The 11430-nt window shown below is 35.0% G+C and overlaps 1 protein-coding gene across 1 annotated transcript; it reads right to left on the bottom strand.

Moving 5' to 3' along the window:
* Positions 1 to 3390: 3390 nt before the first annotated feature.
* On the bottom strand, positions 3391 to 11129 carry nrros (negative regulator of reactive oxygen species). The gene is made up of 3 exons (XM_056450507.1): positions 10732 to 11129; positions 7145 to 7265; positions 3391 to 5492 (listed from the first exon to the last, which is right to left on the bottom strand). The coding sequence occupies exons 2-3, from the start codon at positions 7250 to 7252 to the stop codon at positions 3543 to 3545; spliced, it is 2058 nt and encodes a 685-aa protein (XP_056306482.1). The 5' UTR covers positions 7253 to 7265; positions 10732 to 11129; the 3' UTR covers positions 3391 to 3542.
* Between the last annotated feature and the right edge of the window lie 301 nt (positions 11130 to 11430).

Raw genomic sequence — 11430 nt, 5'->3', positions numbered from 1 at the left:
GGTAATACTGAAAGTATGTACCAAATGCTGATATTTTTTTTACAGTAGAAGTTATATACACTTGGGAAAATAGTAAAATAGTAAAAAAAAAAAATAAATAAAATTAAGTTAAATTAAGTATATATAAAGAAATAAAACTTATGCAATCTGCACTCGGAAATAAAAGTACAAAATCTGTCACAAGGTTGTTTTCCCCAAGTGCTTAAAAAAAAAGTGTTAATATGGACTTTTTAGACACGAATGCGTACTATTTGAAGGTACCGGTCCAGCCTTAGTACAGTTTGTGTACGATAATAGACATGCACAATATTCAACAGTTTTTTTTTTACAGGAGCAATAGTTTATGCAGTGATGCATGTGTTTTGATAGCTAATATGAAGGTGATTTGATGCTTCGCAAAAGTTGCAGACACTGATTTCAAAATGCTTTTTTGATGCAAAATTTATTTATACAACCAGTTATTCCTTACGCCGATTAAGAAACTTGAATAGGCCTAGGCTACTATAATAAAGAAAATCCATCCTAAATGTAAAACTAAATAAATTGCTTGATACTAAAAAGCCTGTAAAGCCTGTAGCCCACAACAAAGGTGGAAAGTTATTGCGTGTCATATTTAACAAACAGTTTACTGCGAATTTTATGTAATTTTGCTCATATGGATAAACGAATATTAACCAGATGATATCATTACGCTGCTGTGCTGTCAGCCAATCTTTGCATTGGTGATCATGATTTTGAGGATCGATAGAGATGTGTCCTTCACAACACACGCAGCGATCTCAGATCAATTCATCCAGACATTTTAATCTGATTAGCCAACTTGTTTGAAGAACCAAATTAGCCAGAGATCAGTTATCAAGATTAAAAGATTCAGGATTTGCCATATCATCGTAGATCATTTAAGCGAGGTAAGAAAAACGAACCTCAGAAGTTGCTGAGATTTTTATTTCAGTATGTTGATGTACTTCCAACTAAAACTAAATGTTAAGTAGGGGCAGGACTTAATTTTCTCATAGCAAACTAACGGAAATAAGTGTGTGGTTAAGAATATTGTGACTGAAGCCGTCAAACTGACATTAACAGAGAAGAACCACTCTAAACGCTGAAGCAAATGGTTTGATTGAAGATTACCAAAACAAACATTTAGTTTTTTCCTTCAGTTAATTACTCTGCACTGAGTAATTCAATTGCACTGATGAACCTAAAGAATGTCAATGTGGGCTAGCATAATAATTTACAAATAAAAGATTGTAAATTTGGATTTTACAGACTTTAAAATAACTAAAACTACAAAATTAATGTAAAGTATGGAAAAAACATACCCCAGGGTATAAAACATAGTTATAGTACTATAGTACTAATTTAAATGAGCTTTGTTTCCATTAATTGGAGATTTCAAGTCAGTTTTCAAGTAGCATTAGCATATACTAAAAGCCTGGGAACTGGAGCAATATTTCAGATGAATAATAATGTGATTTTATATATATATTTTTTTAAGTCCTTCTGCGCCTCTGACTGAGAACCAAGCATGGAGCAAAACCACAACACCGCCATCCCCCTCAGTGATACCGAGAGTTGGCCAGTTGCTACAGGTCTTAGCAAAACAGGAAATTTCATGCTTCCTTTGCTACTTTTAGCAACTGTTCTTAACGCACAACTTCTGTGAACCTACATACATGCACGCGCACAAATGAGCAACTGATATACAATAAAAAACTCATGAGAAGATGTTTCTTGTAGTAAGTAAAACTGAAAGGAAATCTAAAGCTCATTGCACAAAGGATATCATTTGATTTTTCTAAGCAAAATAATGACTAAAGTATTTTTTAAACCATAATTTATGGAGGACAGTCACTTACTTTTGGTGTTTGTGGCTGAAAACAATTGTTAATATATAAAAAAATAATGATTAAGAATTATTATAACTTGTTAAAAGACTATTTAAGCATCACAGTGCAGCTAAAAAAATTAATTAAAATAAAATAATAGTTTTGCCACAACCCTTCAAACTACTAAATTTTACAATTATTTAATATATAATTCTATATATACAGCTGAAGTCAAAATTATTAGCCCCCCCTTGAAACTTTTTTCATTTTTAAAATTTCCCAAATTATTATTAGCCCCTTTAAGCAAAATTTTTTTTTCTATAGTCTACAGAACAAACCATCGTTATACAATATCTTGCCTAATTACCCTATTTTGCCTATTAAATACAATTTCACCAGCATGAACCATGTCACACTTTGGCCCCGTTTACACTGCCATTTAAATGTGACCAAATTCAGATTTTTTGCTTATATGTGACACAGGTCGGATCTGTTCTATGACCGTGTAAACACGAATAAAACGCAAGCATTCGGATATTCAGAGATATTCCTTCATATGTGGAAATAAATCAGATATAAATCGGATATGTGACAATGTGACTATCATGTGAACAGGCAGATCGGATTTATTAAGGCATTCCGTTTTGTATGTCATTAAACTTGCGACACTGTGGTACTTCTCCGCTGTTTAATGACGTAGAAGGAAGAGCATGTGTGGAGACGCTGACGCGGTAAACAGCAACAACAGAGATAAGTGGTCAGTCACCACAATTTGCTTCCACCAGATCTGAGATCTCTCTCGTACCCACAAATTCCTCTGAATGGTGGAGGACACCAAATATAAACCATAGGCGCAAGCTGCAATGACGGTCCTTTCCCTCCTCCTCCGCCTCAAAATCATTTTGAAGTTGGGCGAACTTTGCATATTTCGCAGAGTTAAAAGCAAGACATCTTCCATCGTAAGTGGAAGCGCAGATGCTAGTACCAGCCTTTACATATGCGCAACATCGTAAATTGTATGGCAAGTCTAAACACATGAATCAGATATGGGTCACAATTAAAAGAACACGTAAACAGACAGGCAAAAAAAAATCTGATATAGACAACAAATCGAAATTGGACATCAAGACCTAACAGTGTAAATGGGGCCTTTGAGCTAGACTTTATTGTAGGGATGCAGGGATGAAAGGGATGGTAAAGAGACAGTGGGATGAAGGGGAAGCAAAGTAAGAGGATAAACATTGAACAGGTAGGTCGGTTGATCAGGGGTACTACGACGATGCCGAGAGACTAAGAGTGGGGGTACCATCTCTGTAATGTTTTGGTAGAGTGAGTGGACCCTTTGATTCAACCTAGGAGGAGGTTATATGGATTGTTAATGGGAAACAAGGAAATAGAGAGAGGGAGGTTTGAGAGAGCTGGTCTACCTTAAATAAGTTCTAGGGAGTAGATGATTGGTTAAGGAGGCAAAGTGAGGGTTGATCCCGCAGCCGAACCTTTAGGTTGCTCTTGTTACTTTTGCCAAATGAACCAATGAAAACTAACAAACCATTACTGCAGATAAAAGTCTTTTATGAGCTTTAATGTCAATAAAATGATATACATTCATATATTTGCAGACCAATATGGCCTAAATATTTCACATTTAATTTCCTTCACATCCTTAACTAGCATTTATCATGTTAGCTCTTTATTTTTGTAGAGATCTGTTTCTCAATAAGAAGTTGGCCTCCAACATTTCTTTTTAATAACACGGGGCAACATTCTCGGTTTAAAGGTGAGCATGTAAATAACAGAAATACCCATGATGGAAACACTGACTGTTACAAACAAAAGGATATACCACACAACAGACTCCTCATTATTATTGGTGAAGCCACAGTAAACGACATCTGTAAGTACAACCTTGTGACGTCTGTAGTTTAAGTCCACACATGTAATCTCAGAGAGGTCTGCAACATTGATGCCTTTGTTCTCTCCGAAAGTCCTGTACCAGTCTAAATGGCAACAGTTGAAGGCATTTCCGTTCATATAAACTGTCTGCAGTTTCTTTGCTAACAAGCTAGCATGTTCTGACTTGATAGTTGTCAAGAAATTATCCCTCAAGTCCAGAAGCTTCAGGTTTAATGCCATTAGAGAATCGGGGAGTTTTGATAGTGAGTTTCTACAGATGTTTAAAGACTTCAAGTTGGTGTACTGAGAAAAATCGAAGTCTTGAAGACCGGTGTTGCCAATTCCTAAATGCTGCAAAGTGCTTGCAAGGCCTTTCAGAGATTGCTGTTTGAGGTGTAGGTTTGGATTGTTGGAAAGTTCGAGATGGGTTAGAGATGTGCCTTTGAATGCTGAAGATGGCACATTTTGAATGCTACAATCGGCAAGGTAAAGCTGTTTCAGCGAGGCCATATTGGACCACTCAACACATCCTGATAAACCCATGTAGTTTGACAAATAACACACATCCACAGTATTGTGACTGAGATCTAGTGTGTTAAGAGTTGGTAGACTTGCAAAAATCCTTGGTGGGAAGTTTTGAAGGTCATTAGTACTCAGATTCAGATGTGTGAGATTGTTTAACTCATTTTTAGAGGCTTGGCTTGCTTTAATCTCAGTTAACCTGTTTCGACTAACGTCTAGTTCATAGATGGTGACTGGTAGATCTTCAGAAGTCAAACTGAAAGACTGTAAACAGTTACTTCTGAGATTTAGCCAGTAAAGATGGGGCATCTGTTTAATGAATCCCTGAGGGAAATAGTTCACCTTGTTTTCACTCAGGTCCAGAAACTCAACAGAGGAAAGGTTACCGTGAAGGTTCTCGTTCCAGATATCCATGGTAATGTTGCTTATATTTTGCCCCAAGTTGTAGTAGTCCACACTAGTGGTCCAGTTTGACGATGTGCTATTTGCTAAGTGTTGATAAAAACCGACTCGATTGTTGGACAACAACAAAGTTCTTATTTTGTTGTTGGTCGGAAGGAATGGAAAAAAAAGCAAGTGGTTGTCAGAGAGATCCAGTGTCTCCAGTTGAAAGGTTTCAGTCAAATTCTGATTGGTTATGAACCACTCGATTGAATTGTGGCTGGCGTTTAGGACCAGCAGTTGGGTCATCTCAAAGTTGACCAAACATGGCAAGCAGTTGAAAGCCAGGTTCAGCCTCTGGAGTTTTTTCATATGATCAAACGCCCCACTGATCTCAAACAGTAGGTTCCTCTCAACGTTCAGTTCTTTAAGCTGATGGAGGTCTCTGAATGTGGACTCATCCAGCCTTTGCATGCCATTACGGGACAAGTAAAGGGACTCAAGCGAGGACAGATTCGCTACCAGCACAGACACCATGTCCTCCGACAGCCCATTCCCCGAAAGATCAAGGGTCTTTAGTTGGGTTAAAGAGCGAAAGGCCTGGGTCACTTGTTTGTGGCCATGATAAAGCTCATTGTTGGCCAAATTTAGGTTTTCTAAAAGATGTGATTTAATGAATGCTGTCTCATGCACCGTCATTAGCTGATTGTTTGCACAGCTAAATGTCCTTAGAAAAGGATATCTTGAAAGACCATCTTGAAGATTCACCAGAAGGTTCCTGTCAAAGAAGATCTCCTCAGTTTCATGTGGTAAACAATCTGGTATGACGGAGAGCTGATGACTGTTGCACAGAGCTACACTTTGGATCTAGCAAAAGAAAAGAGAAGGAAGGACTGATTTAGATTAATCTTACGCACAATGGAAAAAATTAAACAGTAGCAGTATGTGACTAATATTTCCACTACAGTTCATTGGGCCCATTTGAATCTTTTCACTTGCAAAGCATATCAAAAATAGATGGAGAAATGACATCCAAGTTAATTTGAAAAATCTAAAAATAATAATTAAAACACCCAAATCAACATTTTTAAGGGACAGGGTGGGGGTGCATATGCAGTGGGTAAAATAAGTAGTGAACACATCAGGATTTAACTAGTAAATATACTTTTAAAGATGCTGCTGACATAAAATTTTACCAGATATTGGGAAAAGTCCCAAAAATTCAAACGCACAAATAAGCTAAAACTTTTGTTTTGAGAAACTAGCTTGTGTAATACCAATGGAACGATACAAGCAGAAATCACCGAACTACAGAAATGTATTACTTAGTTTTTGATAACGACAGGTTCAAGACATGGAGAATGTATGCATTGTTCAGGTTTGATTTTCCCCCATGCTTCAATAGAGTCTAAAAATCTTGACAATTCTCTGATTCTCTTCTATGAAGTCTGATCTTTATTTCTGATCTTATTTTCTATTGGATTTGGATCAGGTGATTGGCTAAGACATTCTAGCAGCTTTATTTTTAATTTTTTTAGCTACTGAGAGATTTCAGCTTCTGTCTAGGCTTTCCGTGCTTTTTTTACATTTCCCTTTCTTCATGTGCTAAATACGTTTTTTTCTGTGTCATTTAATTTTATTTCACATATTTATTTTCTAAACAAATTACTTCTGTTTTCTTTTTATGTACGGATTACTTAGGTTGTTAACAACATCTGGTGAAAATTCCAAGTCTTTTTTTTCTAAATTTTCTTTACTGTTTGAGATATTTACAAGAAAATATGTCTGGGAAGTAGCTATGATTTTCTTCCTGTGCATTTCCACATGAGGTTATGGCTGTTTAACATTGTGACTATTTAGTCACCATGATTAATACTTATAGATGGTATTTTGTTTCCTTTTTTTCCCTCCATTTATTTATTTATTTATTTATTTTTTTATAATTATTTTTTAGGGGTTTTCACCTTTATTGACAGGACAGTGGAGATTAACAGACAGGAAAGTATGGGGAGCAGAGAGAGGGAAAGGATCGGCAAAGGACCTCGAGCCGGGAATCAAACTTGGGTCGCCGCGAGCACCTGGGTGCTATATGTCAACGCACTAACCACTAGGCTATTGGCGCTGACTTATTTATTTATCTTTAGTATATTTTTCCTCTTTAATTTTATTTATTTACTTATTTGTTAACTGATCAGGTAATTTATTTGGTATTATTGATTTTGAACTGATTTTGTAGTATATTTGGACGTTAATCCATTTCACATCTTTAACACTTGCTTTTAATTGTATTTTTGAAAGCACATTGTACAATCATCCTGATTATTTTAAAATGTTTTCTGAGAAAAACGGTGATGTGTTCAACATTTTTTTTTACCCGCTGTAAATATTGATGATAAAGCAATTTGCCAATAAGTTAAAAATGAACACATAACAAGAATTATGATCATTTCCTTTCCAGTGAATTGTTTTGAGCACAGCCGTTTCTGAGTTTTTGTGCAGTCTTCCTCTTTCTCACGTACCAGTCTGCAGGGGAATGTCTGTGGATGTCCTGAAGCTGAATGCAGGACCAGCAGAAGCAGAACCACAGCGTGACTGAGCACGACGGACAGGCAATCGCACACCGGCATCTTAACATCATCACTGTGATGAAGGAGGAATAGAGAATTTAAAGCATCATGATGACAAAAAAAACACACAAGAGACCACAACTGTAAATATGCATGTGTATAAAAGGTTTCTATATATTTTTATAATTATATCAAGGTCTGTCTGAATACTCAATTCTGATTGGCTGAAAAGCCTGCATTAAAAATGGTTTATGCAGAGGCTTATATTAATTACTGGCTGTGTTTTCATATAAGTTCAGGTGTCTAAATGCAACTTGTGTTTATATAAGCCTTAAAAAAACTGAAACACAAACATACAGCCACATGCACATCTGACCATTTATTTTGACCAACAATGCTTTAAATGACAATGTGTTATTTACTTGTTTGTTTGTTTTTCGGAAATTTGGAAGAAACTTTCTAAAGCATAACCAGTGTTGGGGATAAAAAAAGAAGAAGAACCTTCCCTGCAAGTTCTGAAAGAGATCAAGCCTTTGCCAGGTAATAAAAAGTAACGCAAAAGTAATGTAACGCATTACTTTACCAAAAAAGTAACTAAATAACGCAACTAGTTACTTTTTTTAGGGAGTAACGAATTACAAGTAAGGCGAGTTATGTAATAATATTACTTTTTTAAGTAACAAGTAAAATAACGCATTAATTTTCAAAATTAAGTAATAATATTAAAGTTACTTTTAAAAAAATGTAATGAGAGTTACGTTTAGTTTAGTAAATTTGCTTTTAAAAAATAAATTGGTCAATTTAAATGAAGGTAGTCACATTGAATCCCAAACAGAATGAGAGAAAGCAGGAACAGGCAGAAACGAGCCTTACATTTCTCTGATGGAAATATTGACAAAAAGTACAAAAGTAGCAAACGCATTCCTTTAAACTTTCATTAATGTGTATTTATGGCATGTATAGCTCTGGGATCAGGAAGTTCTCTGAAGATAACATTATCTTACATTAATTTTTTATGTGTTTTTTAAAGGTAAATGAAGGTTGTGTGTTGATAATTGCAGAGCTCCTCTATTAAAAAAAAAAAAGATGAACCCCAACCCCCCCAAACCCCCGACGCCAAGTTCTGAAGGAGATCATCATTACTTTTCTTAAAAAATAACTACTAGCTACTTTTTTAGGGGGTAACTAATTAAAACGCGAGTTATGTAATAATATTACTTTTCTAAGTAACAAATAAAGTAAGTTTTCAAAATTAAGTGATAATATTAAAGTTACTTTTTTATTGTAATGAGAGTTCATTTAAGTTTAGTTAATTTGATTTAAAAAAATAAATTGATCAATTAAAATGAAGGAAGTCACATAGAATTCCGTACAGAATGAGAGAATGCAGGAACAGGCAGAAAGGAAGACGACAGAGCCTTACATTTATTTGATGGAAATATTAACAAAAAGTACAAAAGTAGCAAACGCATTGCTTTAAACTTTCATTAATGTGTATTTACGACATGTATAGTTCTGGGATCAAGAAGTTCTCCGAAGATAACATTATCCTACATACAATTTTTTTTGTTTTTTTAATGTAAATTAAGGTTATACAGTGTGTTGATAATTGCAGAGCTCTGAAAGAGATTAAACCTCAGCCAGGTCAGAAAAAGTAATGCAAAAGTAACTCAAAAGTAATGTAATGCATTAATTTCCATAAAAAGTAACTAAGCAATGCAACTAGTTACTTTTTTTGGGAAGTAACTCAATATTGTAATGCATTACTTCTAAAGTAACTTTCCTCAACACTGATCATAACTTCATAAAATAAGATGAAACATTTCTGATAATTTTCAAGTGGCATCTTATTTTTTTGTGGCTGTTTATACATTATGTCTATGTGTTTAATCAAGACATTTTAATTCATAAGGAAACATATTTTTTTGTGCTCCTGAATGTTTGTGTATTTGTGCGTTTGTGTGTGACCATCCACGATTCTAACAATGCAACTTTATTTGCACACTGACTTAAACATACTTAGATTAATATATGCATTTTTAGTGTATTTATTAGGAAATCTGTATAAATATATGGTTTCTTTTTCTGCTCACACTTTATAGTGCTTGTGTAACAATGTCTTTTAATGTATTTAAATGATTATTTTTTTTTAATTAACATGTTCCTACAATTCCGTTTGCTGCTGAATTTAATTTTGATTACAGATGAGTAGAATGGCAATATAATAAAGTAAAACTCAAATACACTCTACAATTATTACTTTATGACATTCCACATTTTATTTATTTTTCAAAACTATAGCTGGGCTTTATTTTATTATGTGTTCTTAACAGGGTCGTGTAATGTACACTAAACTACATAGGTTCAGGTTAAATCAGGGTTAGTACCTAACTACTGTATTTTTGCTATTATTAGTGCAATGTACATTTGGAATAGGCTGTAAATATAATGAGATGACTTCAGCTCCTAGTGGTATATGTGCCATGGACGGTGGTTATTCAAGGCTAAAGGTTATAAATCTAATTAGTTAGACTGAGATTCTTCATCACAGTCAGAAATTGATCGCGTTTTTGTTTTTTTTTACTTATGAATGTCATGGCATTAGACGGCATTTTAAATTCACTTCTACATAAACTTAATAATAATATAATTGAAATATGAAAATAAAACATTAAAAAGAGACGCCCTGAAAATTCGGTTTTATACATCACATTTCCGTGTTTTTTTATACAAATATTGTCAGGATTAAAAAAATTGTTTATATTAGTATTGTTTTTTTGTTTTGTTTTGTTTTGTTTTTTTAACAGAAAATGACAACCATCATAATAGCAAATATTTTTATTTGTTGTATAAAAAAAGATCAGGGTTGTAAAAACAAATCTGGATTTCAAAAATTGGCTATTTTGCCGTCTAAAAAAAATTAATGTCATGTCTAAAACATGGCCATCTTTTTTGGTATTTATGCAAAAAATGCTCTAAATTACAACATTTTTATTTTAACAAACATTTTTAACAAGCAATTCATGAATACACTTTTCCAATTGAAGATAAAACCATATTAGAACATGTTCTGGATAAAAGCCCTAATGTAACACAATCATAGTTATAAATATAATCAACAGTTCCACCTCATACATCCATAAAATTACACTTGAAGCAAAACGCCACAAAAGTCACCAAAAAGATACGAAATTTGAGTTTGTATACGGCTTTTCTAAATATATTTACCCTGTATTTTGTCATTAATTGGTTGACCTTTCTGCAACTCTCTCAACTCTCTTTGAAACCACTGACCTTCTGCATAAAAGCGAAGACAATATTTTACCTCAGTCGTCACAAACATACAAAATATTGCATTATCCAGTCAGATTTGCCAGGTAACCTCAGGCGAATATCAATGTAATGACTAATGAGTGTACTGAAAGTCATATTGGATCAAAGCGTTACCTAAATGACAAACTGCTATTAAACTTTTAATCTTTCAGTTTTTTTTATGCACACGCTGCTGTTTATCTCGTGTGTGTAACGCGCGCGCTTACCCCAGTGGCCAGAATCGCGCCCTCCGCTCCTCTGTGAACCTCACTGAAGACCATCACATCGGTTTGCGGGGAGGTTCTGCTGGCTTGGTCTCTTCTGAGATGCAGAGTGCTTGACATCTGCATCTCTGCAATGTCTTTAGTAATTGCGGAAGCAAGCAAGCAACGGAAACGCAGTCACATGAAGGCAGTCAAGATCATCATTTCACACGCGCGCGCGCTCGCGCACACACTGCAAGGTCAGAAATATACGCGTTAACTGTTTTTTATCGACCACATCATACAGCAGCAAGTAGTATTTCGGTTTCAGTAACCTAATAGTGCAAAAGGAAAGTTTGAAAGATCTTTATCGGTGGTAAGTTTTAAAAATACACAAAAAAGAGGAGAAATTGTGAACCGTGAAGTATGAGATGTAAAAGCACCTGTAAAACCAGCCGAGCACAACATATTCGTCCTTATTTCAGCCTCAGTATAGACCACAAACCTAGCAAGTGAGCACACCCAACGCACCCACTACTGGTTTCACTCATCAGATACTACTCAAGAGGAAACCACTGAGAGCTCACACCCTTTCCTGCTGTGAAGATGCAGACCATCACTTCTGCTCGCTCAAACTGTCAGCGTGGCTTGTCATGTCCTGCTGTTGGTGAAGTGTGAAAATGCTCGCATGATAAACATTTGTTTCAATTCAATAGCAAAGTA

This window comes from Danio aesculapii, chromosome 24 (assembly GCF_903798145.1).
Source record: "Danio aesculapii chromosome 24, fDanAes4.1, whole genome shotgun sequence".
In the NCBI taxonomy this organism is placed as follows: Eukaryota; Metazoa; Chordata; class Actinopteri; order Cypriniformes; family Danionidae; genus Danio; species Danio aesculapii.
Note: the sequence above shows the minus strand (reverse complement) of the source record. Positions and strands in the feature narration are given on the sequence as shown.

Coding starts and splice junctions, on each gene's coding strand:
- nrros (XM_056450507.1), bottom strand. CDS start 7,252: ATGCCGGTGTGCGATTGCCTGTCCGTCGTGCTCAGTCACGCTGTGGTT. Junction 5,493..7,144: donor AGACATTCCCCTGCAGACTG/GTACGTGAGAAA, acceptor TTCTTTTGCTAG/ATCCAAAGTGTAGCTCTGTG.